The 19830-nt window shown below is 34.8% G+C and overlaps 1 protein-coding gene across 1 annotated transcript; it reads left to right on the forward strand.

The window, feature by feature from the left end:
- The first annotated feature begins 18099 nt into the window (after positions 1 to 18099).
- Positions 18100 to 19378, forward strand: LOC132174284 (uncharacterized). The gene is made up of 3 exons (XM_059585966.1): positions 18100 to 18610; positions 18694 to 19058; positions 19142 to 19378. The coding sequence occupies exons 1-3, from the start codon at positions 18100 to 18102 to the stop codon at positions 19376 to 19378; spliced, it is 1113 nt and encodes a 370-aa protein (XP_059441949.1).
- The last annotated feature ends 452 nt before the right edge of the window (positions 19379 to 19830 follow it).

Below are 19830 nucleotides of genomic sequence, written 5' to 3' on the forward strand. Positions count from 1 at the left end.
GATATCGTGAAATAAATAAATAAATTGTTTAATGTGCATTGATAAGCCACTTGAGGCGGGACAGAATTCTTGCTCATTTGAATTAGACAATATTTAGTTAATTATATTAGAAAAGTATTTTTTTTTTTATGGGACAAAAATACTCTTCAAATATAACTAATTGAATATTATCTCGTTCAACTAAACTGGAGAAAAAATGCTACACATCCTATATTTTTTTTTTCTAAAAGTTAATTTTCAAATGATAAATTACATTATAACCTTTTTCATGAAATTTATTATTTTAAAAAGTGTATCATAATACATTATTTAAAAACTAACTTTTAAAACAAAAGTTTAAGATATTTAACATTTTTCAAACCGAAAAGAATTCTAATTTACTCTATGCCTTTAAAAGTAGGACTTTTTGAAAACAATATTACTTTTATGACTGTCGGCAGCAGTCAATGTAGCCAAAACTAAATAAATAAATAAAAATAAAAATAGATAATATTAATTTGATGACTGTCGGCAGCAGCCAATGTAGCCAAAAATAAATAAATAAATAAAAATAAAAATAAAAATAGAAATAGATAATATTAATTTGACGACTGTCGGCAGCAGCCAATGTAGCCAAAAATAAAAATATAGAGATTAGCAGGCGTAAAGATCATTTGATGTCTTGTTGGATGTGAGAGATAAGATAGGCTCAAGCTGCATTAAAAGTTTGGCAACCAGACAAATCATCAAATATAGGAGGGATAAATCCCAGCAAAATAATTCAAAATTTCTAAGTCTTTAAGTAAAACGAATACGCGGGGTAATACGCATAACAAATCCTCACATAGTCATGCGGGGGGCAATTCACATAAATTATCTTGATTTCTGATTACGATAAATTATGTTGCCATGACATATTAAATGTGTTTAAATAAGGATAAATATGTTATAAGTCCCTCAATCAACTCGTTAAAATTAAAAAATTTGAAGTTTTTTTTTTCTCAAATTTTTAGTCACTGAGTTAATTGAAATGCCAATAAAATATCTACCGTTAAATTTTTGTAACGTCCGTTAGTTTCAACCAAAACACCGTTTTGTCCCATCAGCATAATAATTTTTTATTAATTTAACTTAAAAATTAAATTTTTTAAAAAATTCAATGGATGCTTTTTTTTATTTTTTATTTTTCAAAGCAAAGAGTGCTTGGTAGTTGGAAGTTGGAGGCCTTGAATAACGGCAGCAATAGAAAACCAAAGCAGGCCGGCCACCCTAGGGGTGGGCAAACTACCACTTGCCCACCCCTGGGAGGTTGGAGGGTGGCAGCTCCACCTTTGGCCAACCCTTCAACTTTTTTTTTTAAAAAAAATAATAATAAAAATAAAAATAAATTAATAAAAAATTATTATTTTGATGTGACAAAATGGTTCATTTTGATTGGAACTAATGGGCGTTACAAAAATCTAATGGTAAGAATTTTATTGGCATTTTGATTAACTAAGGAAGTAAAAGTTTTTTTAAAAAAAACCTAAATATTTTTTAGTTTTGGCGAGTTGACTTAAAGATTTATAATATATTTACCATTTAAATAAATGTATTGAAAGAAAATGAGTTTTTAAGAGAAAATGTGACGTGAAAATATGATTTTGTGAAAAGTATTTTTATGTGATTAAGTTATAATATTTCATGGGAAATAAAGGACCAAATAATGCGAAAAGTGTGCACCTAAGGAGGAATAAACTCGTAGCAACCCGTATATGGTTATGCAGGGATAATTAGGGGTGCAAATGCATGTGGTTAGGGTTAATTGCCTAAGTGGTAAAAAGAGTTCAAAAAATGTTAAAAAGTTATTATTATTTTTTTATATAAAAAAAAAAAAAAAAAATCGATGCTGTTTTTATGGTAATATGGTAATATGACACTACTCTACTACATACGACATTATTTCTAAATTTTTATAAATTTTTATATATATTTAAACATAAAAAAAGTCGTTTCATGTATATATATATATATATATAGTTAGCAGTTAATAGTCAGTGATTTTTTCAAAACATAAACTCTCGAATCGTAACCGCCTAAGTAGTTAGTGATTTTTCTTAACCTCTTTCAAAAGCAGTTAGGGATTAGTGCAATTAGAGATTAGCGCACGGTTAATACGCATGGCAAAATATTTTAATTTTATCATGTGTATTAATCACCTGCCTTTTTACCCCGAGAAATGATAAACATAGCCCTCAGATAGTCATGTGGGGGCAATACACATGACAAAAGTGTAATTATTCATTAGACAATGTTGGTAGATGTATTTATAAAGTATGCATGAAATATGATATGATAATTAGTACAATTTGATGTTTACATTTTCATGTATAACAGTTTTACGAACTTGATATTATAGAATATGGGGGTGATATATATATATATATCACCCCCATATTCTATATATATATATATATAGTAAAAGAAAAACATTTGCTCCTAGTAGAGGGTGTTCTCCCCTTCCTTCCTTCTTCTTCTCTGGTTTTTCTACTCCTTCCCTTCCTTCCCCGCCTTTTCCCTCTCTCTTTTTCCCTTTTTGCTTGTCTTTGTTTTATGCTTGTTTGTTTGTTTTTGGCACACTTTGTGGGTGTCGTTTTTGGGAGATTCACTCAAACTATCCCCCAATTTTTTGAGTGCGTTGTTGATCTCCTCCGCGTGGTTTTATCGTCCACTGTTCAATGCCAAGTCTGTCATCGCGCCCCCCACCGCGTTTCACTGGCCCTATTCGCTTGCAACGCCAGCTTTGGTTTCCGGCAAGCACGCGATCAGCCTTTCTTCCAGTCACCGTCATCCGCCTAGTGTGCTCCTGTTTTTTTTTTTTTTCCTTTTATTTTCCCTGTATTTTTCAGTTTCTATTGTTTTTTCCTCTGCTATTTGTTCCTTATTTTATATTTCCTGTTGTTTTGTTGCTTGTAATAAGGCTTTGTTCTCTTGTTGATCCGTGGGGTATTTGTTTATGGTCCAGACCCTTGGGTTGTGGATGATATCTATATTCTGGCTTTCGGGTCGAGGAATAAGAGTTTCGGCATGAGAGTTTTCTACTCCCAGGTCGAAGAATAAGAACTACCTATGCATTGGAATGAGTTTGTCTGGAGCAGATCTATTGTTATATTTGAAGATTAGTCATAGGTTAGTGGATTTTGTTTGAGATTGGGATGGTTATATCTTTGACATTTGTAACCTTGTTGCTTCGGCTATGGTTGCTGTAGAGCTTTTTACTCTGTATTATAAAAGCTTTATGCTCGTATTATCTTTAAATAAATGTGACTGGAATGTTTTCGTCTTAAAAAAAAAAATTGGTTTTTAATAGGTACGTATAAACTAAAGCTCTAGACTTGATTTACAAATGACAAAAATTTCCTTCAATTTGGAGAAGATATCTTCCAACTCATATAAAATAGTATCAAGTATCTATAAATGTATATTTAAAAAGCACATTAAATTTAGTCTAAATTAGTGTACTACTATTAATGAGGTTAAAAATTTAATACATATTTTAAATGTTTATAAATACTTAATATTATTTTATATAAGTTGAATAATATTTCTTTCAGATTAATTTTAAATTTTTTTTTGTCCATTTACAAAACAATTATGAAATTTTGTAAAAACAAAAAACTCAAATTTTCATTTAATCATTTAATTCATTATAAAATGTCATGTCTGGGGTAAAAAGAGTAGAATTTCACGCAATTCTGTTGTCTGTCTGACATGGTATGATGTTTTTTAACTTTTTATTACTGACGTACGAGATCTGACTCTGAATGTCAGGTCATTTTCATCTCTTATCCTTTCAAATCATTTTTTTTTTTTTTTTTAATGTAAAATTAATTATTATGATTACAATGATTTGCAATCAATTTCACATGGTATACAAATATTTTAAGTTTCTTGCAAAAAAAAAAAAAAATTAAGAGCTTTAATAGGCTGCAAAAATAATTAATAAGTTCCTATACTTCATTTTCCTCTAATAATCTAATGCTTGTAACCAAATCGTTAAATGTCACGTCAATATCAATAAAATTTTGACTCATCCATAAAATTTGCTTTTTACTTTGATGGTTTCTGCCAAAAAAATTAGGTAAAAGTTGAACTATAGAAATTTTTTCTAAATTAATTCGGAGCAAATTTCATTCAACATACTTCAATAGGTGACAAGTGTCATCTCTCACATTTTTTTAATATTTTTAATAATTATTTATTATCATTCTACTAACTTAAGACTTTAAATATTAATTTTTTAGAAACAAAAAAATGTTAAATGATACTTATCACTTATTGAAATAGGTCGAGAAAATTTCCTGAAATTTGTGTCCAAAGTTGAATGTAAAAATCTATTTGTTACTTTTTCATACAACAAATGGATCTTAGAACATTTTTATATTACAAAAAGCTTATTACAACTAGTGCAACCACAAGAATTAATTTTGAAATTTTGTTCTTTATTTATTTTTATTTAATATTAATAAATATTAAGAGTAAAGTAAATCAAAGAAGATATGCATCAAACCCTATCAGCTGCCTACTTCATCTACCAATTAGGTATACTATTAGGAATTTCTACCATTCTTCTTCATCAAACCCAATTAATGCACAATTTCTACCATTCTCCAAAGACTTTGAGCAAAGGAGAAATACTACAGGGTGTTCCTCCATGCCAATCGTCGCATTATATTTATGGGATCTTCATCTACTAGTTGTGGCAAAAGACAATAAGTACTGCCATTTCACAATAAAAGGAATTCAAGAAGACCGAAATAAACCACTTCAAGAATTTTCTTATCATTTTTTGTGAATCTTCCATATCAGAGCCACCTCGATCAGTATGAGATTGCATATGATTTTTATTATCTTCCTAGTTTGTTGCTTCTCAGAGTTTCCCAAATCCAAACTCTTAACAAGAGGAAACAACTAAAGAAGCTAAAAACTAAAGGTATATTATATTTTAAATGCATTTATTTTTTGGGGTCTTTTTTCCCTTTCAATTGTTCATTTAAGATCATATAATTTAAAATTTTTGGTTAATAAATTTATTGAAACATTCCCTTTCTATTCTTTAGGAAGCCAAGAAGGACGTGAGAGAACTAAATTCAGTAAATCGACACCAAAATTCACTATGCTCTCATAGATGGGGTTTGTAATATAGTTAACCTTAATTAAAGGGAAAAGTATTACTTTACCCCCCCCCCCCAAAAAAGTTTGAGCCGATTTTTAATTCGACCCCCAATGTTTTAATTTTTGCAATACACCCCCCAAAGTTTGAGCCGATTTTCAATTTGACCTTCAATGTTTCAATTTTTGCAATGCACCCCCCAAAGTTTAAATTTTTTTCAATTCTACCTTTCCGTTAGTCGATGCCGTCTTATCTAACGGAATTGTGATCACGTGATCCGCATGTGATCACTTAAACCCATTCTTTCCCCAAAATGACCCCACCCACACGATTAATCCTCTACCTTCACACAAGCTCACATGCGCCTACCCAAGTTAGCTCACCTCATCATCACCAACACACATCTCACCTCACTTAGAGCAACTAGGGTTCTTGCACTGAAGAGAGAAAGCATTCTGGTTCAAGGGTAGACGCAAACGTGAGTGAGAGTGGATCTAGGGTTCTTGTGCTGAAGGGAAAACGATGTACTCTACCTCAAGTCCTGGTGCATCGCTTGGTTTCACTCAAAGCGGAGCTTCACTTCATCGCAACAGCTTTGCTAATGTGAGAGGCCGATGATTGTCAAAACAACTCAAATAAAGAAAAATTTTGGGAGGAGATTTGTGGGTTGTGAAAATTACAGACACCATATTGTGCTCCCAAAATTACACAATTACAAAAACCACATTGTCCTCCCAAAAACCATATTACACAAGGTTTTCGTGATTGTGTAATTTTGGGAGCATAATGAGGTGTCTCTAGTTTTCGCAACCCACTAACCTCCAAAATTTTTCTCTATTTGAGCTGTTTTCACAATCATCAGCCGCTCACAGTAGCAAAGCCGCTACAGTAAAGATGAAGCTCCACTTTGAGTGGAACCAAGCGATGCACCAGGACTTGAAGTAGACTCCATCGTTTTTCCTTCAGCACAAGAACCCTAGATCCACTCTCACTCACGTCTACGTCTACCCTTGAACCAGTGTGCTTTCTCTCTTCAACACAAGAACCCTAGTTGCTCTAAGTGAGGTGAGATGCATGTTGGTGATGGTGAGGTGAGCTAACTTGGGTAGGCGCACGTGAACTTGGGTGAGGGTAAAGGATTAATCGTGTGGGTGGGGGCATTTTGGGGAAAGAATGAGCTTAAGTGATCACGTGCGGGTCACGAGATCATAGTTTCATCAAATAAGACGGCATCGACTAACGGAGAGGCGGAATTGAAAAAATTTTAAACTTTGGGGTGGTGCATTGCAAAAATTGAAACATTGGGGATCGAATTGAAAATCAGCTCCAACTTTTGGGGGGTACATTGCAAAAATTGAAACATTGGGAGTACAATTGAAAATCAGCTCAAACGTTGGGGGGGTAAAGTGTACTTTTCCCTTAATTAAAGGTATTAGCACAAGCACCCACAATGAGAGAGTGTTGCTCGAGATTCTACTGTTTTGATGATGGACAAGACATTCCTTAATGGGTTAAATAATTAAGTAAAAAACTGACTTGTAAATTTAACTAGTTAGTGATTGACTTGTATATATACACTTAATCTTTCACCAATTATAGATTGGTCAATTTGTAGCAAAAGTTGTAGTATTCTAAACATTTTCCTAAATAAAATAGAATTCTCTCTGTTTCAAGTGAAATGGGATGAGTCATTTCATTGTTAGATTTAAATTTCATACATCTAATGATGGATATATTACCAAATAGTGAATATATTGCTACATTATTTAAATTTTTTAGGAAAAATTATACTTTACCCCCTATAGTTTGAACCGATTTTCAATTCGACTCCCAAGTTTCAGTTTTTACAATGCACCCCACCAAAGTTTAAATTTTTTTTTTCAATTTGGCCTATCTGTTAGTCACTACTGTCTTCTCTGAAGGAAATGTGATCACCTAACCCGCACGTGATCACCTAACCCGCACGTGATCACTTAAACTTATTTGTTCCCCAAAATGCCCCCACCCACACGCTTATTCCTTACCCACACCCAAGCTCCACGTGCGCCTAGCTGATGTACAAATTTAATTGTACTCGTAAGCGCATGAGTCGTGTGCAATATAGTGTGTGTGAAAGTGCGAGGTCGATCCACAGGGAATTGTGTTTGTGAAATTTAATTTCTATCTAAATCAATTATATCTTAACCTAGTTCCGAATGATTTTGATTTTGAAAATAAACTAACATAAACTAAATAAAATAAAAATAGTCAAAAGATAAACGACTAAGGTTTTAGAATTCACCTCACCAAATCAAAGCATACATTCTTATGTTTTCATTCATGCATCCGACAAACAATTAAACCCTATATATGTTCTATTGTTTTTTTATAAACCAATTGAATCATTCGATGAATCCATCTCTATTACAAATCACAACGAATATCCAATTGAGATCAAATCATCCATTGTATCCGTAAATCACAATGGATATAAGTCTCAATCAAATCATTCGATGTATCCGTTGGATGAAACACAACGAATATCCAACATTTTCACGATTTATAAACAACAATCAATCACAATTTTGTCACACAATTGAACTGAAACGAACATACATTACATTAAACGATGGATTTGTACGAACGAAACATAAAAATATAAAACTAATCAATGGTGAGGCTTCATCTTCAACCTTAGTTGAAGAATTAGCCTCTCATGACAAAAGAAATCATAAAGAAACTAAATTACTTCATTAAAATTAAAAACTTACAAAAGAATTCGAGTTCCAAGCTACAAAAACCCAGAAAACACGGAAAGCGACCAAGAACGGCGCCCCCGGCGCGTCTTCGTCTGATCCCCCTCAATTGTGAGGCTTAGAGGTCTATTTGTAGGGCTTAGGAGAGTCCTAGAAGCCCTAGTAATCCTAGGAATTTTGGAGATTTAAGTCCAAGCCCAATTAGGTTAAAGAAAACCTAAGCCCAAATCGGAATAGGATTCGCCCAGAATTGCAGTCCTATCTTGCGGCGTGATTTTGGCCTTGCGGCGCTCCGAATTGGGAAAATACTATTTCACAATGAATTATATAAGTTTGAGTTATCTTTCCAATGCCACTTGAATTACCTAAATCGGATATCTGAACTGAAAGTTATGGCCAAAATACCGAGACATATTCAGAATCCAATTTTGCATCCAATCCGATTTGACTTCAAATTGAGAAATTCCGAATTAATCCTTTCCTTTATTTGATTAAACTTTAACCATGATTGGTTAAGCTTAACCATATCTTCTAGATCTTCCCAATTTGCCCTTTAAGCTTGGAATTTTTCCAGAAACGCTTTATTTTCTTCCAAAAGCCTATAAAACAAAGAAAATACAAAAAGGAAGTAAAATGGCCTAATTAACCAAAACTAAAGGATTAAAACATGCAAGTTAAGGGCTGAAAATATGAATATTCTAGCACTTATCACACCCCCAAACTTACATATTGCTAGTCCCTTAGCAATACAAAACTAAAAACAAGAATGGAAAAACAGAAAACAAAAGATAAATCCATCTTTTGTGGGATGTACGATTGCATTTAGCGTATGCAACAAGCCTTTTAAACCCCTAGGCATCCCTAGAGGACGAGTGAAGTCTCGTGAGGGTTTAATAGAAATGATACCCACAAACATTTTTAGCACTACGTCATTGACAAACACAATTTTCATACAAACATATGGTTCTCATATCATGAGCAGGTTTAACAAAGTAAACACCACAATCAAATCATCAAGCCAACCACAAATCATTCAACTCAAAGGTGGAAATTTGAGACAACACAAGCTCCAAATGTGCAAAGTGAGACTAACACAAAGTTAAGAGGCTTCAATTTTTCTCAAAGTTTGGTGTACCTCAAAATTCATAGGAATTTACACAAATGAAAACACCAAAGGCTTAGATCAAGACATGCATTTTTTTTTTTTTTTTATATATATATTTTTTATTTTCATTTTTTTTGTGTAGGCTGTGCAATGTTCGGCTCCCTTAAGCTTTCTAATTGACCTATGTAACGAGTATTGGGCCAGTGACTCCCAAACCAGATGGTTTTAGGGCACTAGATGTAAAACATCCCTAAGGCTTAATTACTCAAGTCAAAAAGGCTACGAAGCCAAACTAGCCATACAGTCAACCAAGTTGAATTTCTCATCTTTTTACGCGAACACTCAATGCTTAGTGAGGCATGAGATCCGGTTACTCAATGAAAAGCTCAAACTGATGATGACAATTTTTTTTTTTATTTTTTATTTTTTTATTTTTTTTTATTTTTTATCTTCAAGCCAAGGTTTCATCAACACTTCATCTTACAAATCACAAGGCACACCCTAATCAATCCAAATCTCATACCTCACAAACTTTATGCTAGTGTGCTTGTGATAATCAACTCAGACATGTGAAGTCTCTCTAATCCACCGAATGAGTCAAAGGACTCGGATTTCTAATGACATGTAGTGTTCAAAAAGTTAAACACACTAATGACATGCAAACCACAGTTATGATGTAACTCATGACCAATCAACAACATAGCACAATTTTATTTTATTTTATTTTTTTAAAAAAAAACAAAACAAACAAAAAGACACAAACAAACAAAAAGACAATGTGTTTGTCCACACCCCCAAACTTAAATGACACATTGTCCCCAATGTAGCAAGAGACACAATACCGTAGGATGCGGAAACTCGAGTGTGCAAAGGCCAGGGCGTCCCCCAAACTTGAACACCAAAACACCTGTCAAAATCTAGCAGCAATATTTTCTCATAGAAACAAATATCAAAAGATTAATTGCTGATAGAAATAAAAAGAAAATGACACAAAATGAAATGACAAAAAGGAAAAGAAATCAAAATAAAGTGCTGAAAATAAAAAGAAAGAAAGAATACCACACTTTCCTCGATCATTTGGGTGTCCAACCAATCCCTTCCACCCTTTCTTCTTAAGAATTTGATATCCCTCTGGAAGGATGTTTTGCCGTCTTAGGTAGCCTAGTTGCTTGCTTCGAAGGATCTTCTTATGAACATGGTTCCTAGATTTGTGACCTTGTGTGCATAGATCCTTGAGAATTTCAGCATGAGACGGCTCTTTGAGACATTGAAGAATTGAAGGTTGGGGTTCATGAATTGTCTCAAGAGGGATTTTGATGAAGGAGTGAGCTTCAGTACTCACTCCCTTGTCACTGGACAAATTTGGAGTTGATGGGGGCTCAATGTGATCAACCTGCTCCTCTTTTTCTTTCTCCTCATGGTTACCCACAATGAAAGGCTCAGCTGCTAATGAGGGTGAGTTAGGGAATGATATCTCAGTGGTTTCCCCATTTTCAATTCGCATCTTAGGAGTGGAGTCCAATAAGGCATCAGCTTGCTCAAGTAACTTGTCAAGGTCTAGGTCACATCCAAATTGAGCAAAGCACTTTCCCAATGGGTCCTCTAGACTTGTCTCATCAACAGTCTCCTCAACAATTTTCTCTCTCCTAATTGGGGTGGTGGCTTTGACATGCTCATGATAAGGATTGCTAGAATCATCCTCATCAATCATGTAGTGCCTTTCAGCCATCAACTGACTTTGAAGCTCTTCTTCCTCTATTCTAGTGAGTTCAGCAACTAAATAACCAAGCTGTCCTTCCAACTTTTCAATTGCTTGAGTGTTGGCCATGGCTGCATTCTTCACTTCATTTATGGCTTGGGAGTTGACCATGGTGGCATTTTTAAGCTCTTGCAAGGTTTGGCCATTAGACTGTATGAACTCTTTGAGGGTGTTTTCCAATGATAAATCTTGTGGAGGATAATTGCAGGGTGCAGGGGTAGAGGATTGGTTGTCGAACTGCGGATATTCAGGATGGTGCAGTTCATCAAATTGGGGAGCATAATTTCCCGTAGCATTAGCTTGTCACGAGAAATTAGAATGGTTGCTCCAATCGAGGGTGTAGCAATTGAAATTTGATTCAGACCCCAAACTGGAGAAATTGGTGTTCATCTGCTCATGTGAAAAATTGGAAAATTGTCCCCAAGATGGACAATTACCTGAACTATGATAAGGGTTAGAGCAGTATGAACATGGTCCATGTGGGTGAAAATGATGAGGATGGTTGGAAAAAGCGGGTGCCCTACAACTAAGGGTAGCATTAAAATTACCTAAAGGAAAATTCATGCTTATCCCCACTCTTTAAACAAAGCACACTTCCACATGAAACATTAACCAAAATTTTTTTGGATTTTTTTTTTTTTTTTGGTTTTTGTTTTTTTAAAATAAAATAAACAAAAATACCAAAAATTAAAAACAAAAAATCAAAACAAAAACTCACAAAACGGACCAAACATAAGTTTGGCAAAATTCAAGGTGCTGGCCCGTTTTGGTGTAGTCTGCGAAGGTGCACTCGAGCGCAAGTGATGTGCGATCGAGCGTACATGGGCACAGGGTGTGCGCTCGCGCGCACCTGCGGAAGTGTCGAGTGCAGGCACGCAGGATGCTTGCTGCGTTAGGCTCGAATGCGCTCGAGTGTAGGTGATGTGCGATCAAGCGCTTTGGCAGGGACTAGTTCCTTCGGCAGAGCTGCAACATAAACAACAAAAACAAACAACTTTTTCTCTTTTTTATTTTTTTGTTTATTTTTTTATTTTTATTAGTAACTATAAATAGAAACAAATAAAAAAAATAAAAATAAAAGGCAACAAACTGTAAAAAGAAAATAACTAGTAGAAAAATAAAATCAATTTAAACAAAAATCAATTTTCACAAACAAACAAATCCCCGGCAACGGCGCCAAAATTTGATGTACAAATTTAATTGTACTCGCAAGCGCACGAGTCGTGTGCAATATAGTGTGTGTGCAAGTGCGAGGTCGATCCACAGGGAATTGTGTTTGTGAAATTTAATTTCTATCTAAATCAATTATATCTTAACCTAGTTCCGAATGATTTTGATTTTGAAAATAAACTAACATAAACTAAATAAAATAAAAATAATCAAAAGATAAACGACTAAGGTTTTAGAATTCACCCCACCAAATCAAAACATACATTCTTATGTTTTCATTCATGCATCCGACAAACAATTAAACCCTATATATATGTTCTATTGTTTTTTTATAAACCAATTGACTCATTCGATGAATCCATCTCTATTACAAATCACAACGAATATCCAATTGAGATCAAATCTCCATTGTATCCGGAAATCACAATGGATATAAGTCTCAATCAAATCATTCGATATATCCGTTGGATGAAACACAACGAATATCCAACATTTTCACGATTTATAAACAACAATCAATCACAATTTTGTCACACAATTGAACTGGAACCAACATACATTACATTAAACGACGGATTTGTACGAACGAAACATAAAAATATAAAACTAATCAATGGTGAGGCTTCATCTTCAACCTTAGTTGAAGAATTAGCCTCTCATGACAAAAGAAATCATAAAGAAACTAAATTACTTCATTAAAATTAAAAACTTACAAAAGAATTCGAGTTCCAAGTTACAAAAACCCAGAAAACACGGAAAGCGACCAAGAACGGCGCCCCCGGCGTGTCTTCGTCTGATCCCTTCAATTGTGAGGCTTACAGGTCTATTTATAGGGCTTAGGAGAGTCCTAGAAGCCCTAGTAATCCTAGGAATTTCGGAGATTTAAGTCCAAGCCCAATTAGGTTAAGGAAAACCTAAGCCCAAATCGGAATAGGATTCGCCCAGAATTGCGGTCCTATCTTGCGGCGTGATTTTGGCCTTGTGGTGCTCCGAATTGGGAAAATACTATTTCACAATGAATTGTATAAGTTTGAGTTATCTTTCCAATGCCACTTGAATCACCTCAATCGGATATCTGAGATGAAAGTTATGGTCAAAATACCGAGACGTATTCAGAATCCAATTTTGCATCCAATCCGATTTGACTTCAAATTGAGAAATTCCGAATTAATCCTTTCCTTTATTTGATTAAACTTTAACCATGATTGGTTAAGCTTAACCATATCTTCTAGATCTTCCCAATTTGCCCTTTAAGCTTGGAATTTTTCCAGAAATGCTTTATTTTCTTCCAAAAGCCTATAAAACAAAGAAAATACAAAAAGGAAGTAAAATGGCCTAATTAACCAAAACTAAAGGATTAAAACATGCAAGTTAAGGGCTGAAAATATGAATATTCTAGCACTTATCACTAGCAATAAGAAATAAAAAAAATCAAAAAACAAACAAGTTTGGCACGAAGAAAGCATCATGCAACAAGGGAAGGACCACTTACAGAAGATATTCGCGACAACCACTCGACAGATTCTCTCCTCATGTACAAGCTGCCCCAAAAGTTTGATCTTTTGCACTTTTAAACAGCACACTTGATTCCAATGACGAGGTAAGGTTTCCCCCTTTTCAATTTGTGTGTTCGCATCGTACACAAGATTTTTATAAAATTAGGGTTTTTGGTAATTTGGGGTTTTTTCGTTTTAGGGTTTTTCTTTAGTCTATGATGTTGATATACTGAGGTTGATGTTTGTATTGTGTTTGCCTTTGTTGGATATAATGCGAACGTGTTGGGTCAAGTTGTCTTTGTTTGTTGGAACAAAAGTGGTCCCCAAAGTGAGTTAATTGTGTTGTCTTTTTGTGCAACTTTTAGTATAAATTTTTACTCAGCAAAGCCAGCCACCTGATTTACCCACCAGTCACCAAAGCCAACCATCTTATTTCATTTACTTCTCTTGAGACATCTTTGGGAAACTCTGTTGGAGGGTTTTAATCTCTTTATAAATCGTTTTATCTAGAACTTCACACAACCAGAAACGTACCTTATGTAGAATGGTTCATAATTTAAAAACATCCCTAAAGATATAAGCATTCATTATATAGAATGGTTCTCATTTTGGGACACTTTTACCTAGAGGTTGAGTGCAAATAAGATACTTTTCTAATTTGAAAACTTTTTACGAAAATGTTTGATGAAGTATAACAATTGCACATAATATAAGAGTAAATTAACATACATAGATAAGCAAAGCAGTAAAGAATGATCAATATAAGAGTAAATTAACATACATAGGTAAGCAAAGCAGTAAAGAATGATCAATTAAAAATGTGCAATGAAATAACATTTACAAGGGGTAAGGGATTCAATTAAAAATATGCAATGAAATAACCTCCTATACTTTGTGTTGTTTGTAATGCAACTACAACTAATTCCAAAATGAATGCCTTATATGAAATAGAAAATTGTGCACCTATTATATTAAATTGTGCACATATTATTAGTCCCATCCATTTTGAGTATAATAGGTGCACATGGGTCCATGTTCTGAGATTTTTTTCTTTTGTCCAACTTTAAGTGTAAATTTAGAATATTAATGTAACGCTCTGGAAATTAATTAACTGGTAATTAATTTCACGGTTCGTCTCCCAGCCTTATCCCTCACGGAACAAGACTCAGGGATATCTACTCCTCTAAAGAGAGGATACTAAACATCGAAAACAAAAATATTCTATAAACATTAATCATTACAACCAGAGTATTTACCAAGGAACATCAAAGTTGCTGAAATCATATTACACAAGTCATCTTTACAAGAGAATCATGCTATACCTTAATATGCAAGCATACATCAAAGCCCCTAGATTTACAGCATAACTCAAAAGTACTAGTTACCATGTGTAACATCCCGATATTTCGCTTCTTTTATCTTGTAAATAAATCGAGTGTTACGCTGAAATAATCTTACACAGTGGAAAATCTGAAATTTATCAATACAAAACAATACTCTTAAAAATACTTTTCTTTATACAAAATACCCACAATTATGCCAAACAAGGCATTTATACAAATCTATCTAACTGTATAAACTCTAGACAAACTTCACCAACTTAGAATCTCTGTACATCTCAAATATGAAGCTTTAATCACAACTACATAATTACCTTGACTTTCCATTCTTGCAAGCACTACAAAAACTGTAAAGTAATGAGTCAGTTGATTCATGATAATATAAATCATTGTTGAATCAATTATATTAAAAGGCCATACATTTAATAAAACTACAAAGATCTGTATTATTGAATATCAATATTACTCTGAGTAAGTAAGAAAGTAAGTAAGAATACTTACAGTGGATTACATGAATGGATCATCAAAGGTAATTACTTGTTGAAACCCATTCTGCTTCGCACAGTCTCCTTCTTTCAATATCTCTCATTGTCTCCAAAAACTCCCTCTCAATCTCTAATTCTCTGTCTCCATCTTTCTCTGAATTATCTTCATCTCACTGTCTCTCCCTCTAACTCCGTCTCTCACCATCTCTCTGCTAACTCTCTCTCTCTCTCTCTCTTGTGTTCTTTCTTTCTTGCAGTGCTTTGTCTCTCCCTTTCTCTCTCTGCTTTGTGTAAACACTCTCAGAAAGAAGAAAGACCGAGTAGAAAGCGGAAGAAGGAAGAGTATGTGGAAGAGAAGGGAGATGAGTGGTGAAATTTGTGAAGGGGAAAAGCTCTATTTATAGGAAAAACCAAATACTATTCTACCTTCCATTTACAATTCTACCCTCATTTTTCTATTTCACCTACCAACACTATTATACCTACCATTAACTATTCTACATTCCATTTACAATTCTACCCTCATTTTACTATACCAATACTATTATACCTACCATTAACTATTCTACCTACCAATACTATTATTCCTTCCATTTACTATCCTATTATTTCACCAATTACCATTCTCTAATTACCACTCTTCGTAACACCATAAATTTCCCAAGAATTAAAATCATTGGCTAAAATAAATATTAAAATAACATCATCATCAAAATAATCTATTTAAATAACTTTGAAAATTCTAGGGCGCTACACCATGAGTACTCGCCAAAGCTTGCAATAAGTCCTCAAGCATCTCGTGGATCAAATCCTCCAAGATAACCGGATGCTTTCCGATATCCATCTTATACTAAACTATCTATAACAGCATAATTGTACATATGGAGAAAAAAGGGAAATAATACAAGGGTAAGTTCGACGACTTAGTGAGTATAAATGCACATGACGTACCCGTCATTAAATAGTGAACTCAGTTGTTCATAAAGCACATGCAACATTATGATACGACAGTTTATCATGGATGTGATATAGATATAATATATGCTTATAATCATGAGTAACAGTAATAGTTCAACCATATGGTTTACCCAAGATATTACCCTTTTTCAGTAGGGTTGATGCTGTCCCGAGGGACCTGTAATACAATACCGGTGCCCCAGATATTGTACGCTACCATACATAACATTAGTGGCACGACCAAGTTTGACCACGGGTGGCCCACACCACTAATAGTGTTGTCATATAGTGACCATCCATTAGGGAATGGTTGCGCCTGGTCACGAAACCATTGGATCCAAAGCCCACACATACACACATTTGACCATAAAGTTAACCTGTATAGTAAGCCTATGGCCGTTATCCCACATGTACCGGTGTACCATGTCATATGATGCAATTAATCTTATCCGTTTTTTACATGCATGGTTTTACAATTCTCATCATTATCATGCTAATCAACATACGTTTTCTCAAAAGAGAGTTCACAGTAGTTCTAAAATGTATTTCATGAGAGTTGCAAAATATGCATGTTTGATATATATATAAAATAGTCGTGCAATGCGAAAAAGTAACAACAAGCATCCATGTGAGTTTGTACTCACTCGGGTCATAAGGCATCTCCATAAAATTCCCTCGAGGCTCCATAACCTCGAATACTGAGATAAGACTTATCATTAGTTCTAAATTCAACTAAAACGAACCTAGAACATGAAAACAGAGGCTATCAGACGACTGGCAAAAGTGGCGTTCACTGGAACACTTATGACCGAATGTTCGGGTCTATGGCTGAAAGTCTGCCCAGAAGGCTCGTACGTCCAGTCTCGTGGCCGTACATCCGCCCAGAAGGTTCAGGTGGAACCTCATTTGGTTCAACCGTCCTCATTTGGCTCCTATCTCAAAACAACACCTCCACGCAAAATGAAAGATCCCCAACAAGAATTAAATGCTAATCCATGCTTAAACTAAGATTAAGGGCAACAACATAACTAGAAGCTCAAAACTACCAACTAAGCTAACTATGAAAAACAGTTAAACAACATAACAACTAAGTAAGGAATAAACTAAGCTCAGAAGATTACCTCCTTGAAGCAAAACCTTCAAGAAATCTCTCATTCTCCTCCAACAACTCTAACAACTCACAAAATCACTCAAGCAGGGTTTCTAGAGGGTAACAGAGGCAGAATAAGGCTTAAGGGTCGAGTGGGGAGGGGTATTTATAGGATTGGAAAGCCTGTGGGCGCTGTTGGAAAAGCCCTAAAAAGTAGAGTACGTCTGCGTACTGTTCACCCCATGGACCAAAGGCTGCATTGTACGTATGGGCATTGACCGGCAGTCAACCAAAAAGTAGAGTACGTCTGGTACTATTGGGGCGTACGTTCAGTACTATTTGTAGAGTACGACGTACTATTGACAGAGTATATCCGATGGTTCCCAGGCATACGTCCGCATACTATTTGTACTATTTGTAGAGTACGTCCGGTACTATTGAGAGTATGTTCGGTCAAAAAGTTTAAAATTCTCAAAATGCCCTTCCAACTGTTCCTAGTGACCCAAAACTCAAATTAACCCCCTAACTAAGCTACCTAAGCTTAGTTACTTATTTGGGTCACTACAATTAATGTGTCATACATGTGGTTGTTTTGTTATGATAGTGTAAGTAACATATATATATTATTCATTCACTTTGTAAGATGTCTTTGAAGTTAGTGTTTGAGGTTAGTTATGGGGGTAGGTTCGACCAGAGGTTTGGTTGTGAGTATGTGGGTGGTCAAGTTTCTGTTCACAATGAGAGTTATGACCCTAACCACTTGTCATTTTTTTTTTTTTTTTTTGAATTGGAAGATTTTTCTAGAAACTACAGGTATAAGTTAGGGGATTAATGTACTTCAGAGAACCTGACAAGATTTTAGTAGGTAGTTTGCACTTAATAACCTCAGATGACGATGTCATGTATATGGTTGACTACCATACCAGGCACTTTATTGTGCATTTATATATTGTGTGTTTTGGAGATGGTCAGGGTGATAAGGTGGAGTCTGAAGAAGATGATGATGAAGAAGAAGTGAGGGTTGATTTCAATGACCCTTGGTGGAAAGACAAGGTTAGTGATGATGAAGATTTATTTAATGTAGATGTTGATTTAGACGATAATAGAGCTGAAACTAGTGGTGCAGCTCAAAGTGGCGATGGTGATGTTGATTGTGATAATGAGAATGAGGGTGATGAAGAAGATGAGAGTGATGATGAGGCCCATCCAAGTAGTGATGGTGTTAGGTCCAAAAGTGGTTCTAAGAAGAAGGGAACATTTGAAGCATTAGAAGATGATGACACTAACTCAGAAATGGGTAGAATTGACATACTCGAGTCACCACATATTAGTGATGAGGAAGGTGACATAACTCTGCTAATAATTGTGAATTTGACCCAATGGACCTAGTTAACCCAGTCTTGCACCTCAAAATGAAATTCCCAGGCATACGAATGTTTAGAGATGCTGCTAAAGAGTACAATCTTAGGAGGGGCAAGAAAATTAGGTTTAAAAGGAATAAAAGAAGAGAGTGTATTGTGGTGTGTAGGGATGAAAAGTATCGGTATCGAGTGTATGCAAGGCATATGCCTGATGAACAATCATTTCAGATTAGATCTACACACCCTAAACATTTGTATGGTAGGAAATACAAGAACTCCATTGTGAACTCAACTTGGATAGCCAACAAATTGATTGAAAAGTTTAGAATTCAGCCCAACATGCCCTTGAATGTCATACAACATGAAGTGAAGGAAAAATGGAAAGTGGATGTAACTCCAAGTATGATGTATAGGACAATTAACATTATGGTAAACTTGAACAATATGGGAGGCTATGGGATTATTGTGAAACATTGATAAGGACTAATAAGGGAAGCTGTGTGATGATGAAGGTGGATAGACCAAACCCTAGTGTGCTTCCAAAATTTGGAAGACTATATCTTTCTCTGGCTGCAATGAAGAAGGGGTTTTTGGAGGGTTATAGGCCTGTTATAGGGGTGGATGGATGCTTCTTGAAAGGGCCATTAAAGGGTCAACTCTTAGCTACAGTTGGAAGGGATGTGAATAACACTACGTATGCAATTGCCTTTGCTATTGTTGAAGCTAAGACCAAAGACTCTTGGATATGATTTTTAGAAACCCTTGTGTTTGATCTTGGAGTACACGAGCGGCATACTAGACCAACATTCATTTCCGATAGACAAAAAATGAGTTATATTACATTTAATTTTGTACAATCATTTTATGTAACACTTACTTAATATTTTATTTGTAATTTAAATTTTTATGCATTATGACTTTCTTTTGTAGGGTCTCATGCCAGCTTTAGAGGTTGTGCTTCCAATGGCGGATCATAGAATTTGTGTTAGGCATATATATGCCAACTTCAAAGACTTAGGGGGCACAAAGGATTGGCCTTGAAGGAGAAGTTGTGGGTTGTAGCATCTGCATACACTGAATATGATTTTACTGCTCATATAAAAGAGTTGAAGAAACTGAGCAAGGATGCCTATGAAAACTTGAGTAAGATTGACCCTAGCGGGTGGTCTAGGGCATGGTTTAATGAATATCCAAGGTGTGA

This window comes from Corylus avellana, chromosome ca3 (genome assembly GCF_901000735.1).
Source record: "Corylus avellana chromosome ca3, CavTom2PMs-1.0".
NCBI classification, from domain to species: domain Eukaryota; kingdom Viridiplantae; phylum Streptophyta; class Magnoliopsida; order Fagales; family Betulaceae; genus Corylus; species Corylus avellana.

Coding starts and splice junctions, on each gene's coding strand:
- LOC132174284 (XM_059585966.1), top strand. CDS start 18,100: ATGTACTTCAGAGAACCTGACAAGATTTTAGTAGGTAGTTTGCACTTA. Junction 18,611..18,693: donor ACATATTAGTGATGAGGAAG/GTGACATAACTC, acceptor TGAAATTCCCAG/GCATACGAATGTTTAGAGAT. Junction 19,059..19,141: donor ATAGGACAATTAACATTATG/GTAAACTTGAAC, acceptor GTGATGATGAAG/GTGGATAGACCAAACCCTAG.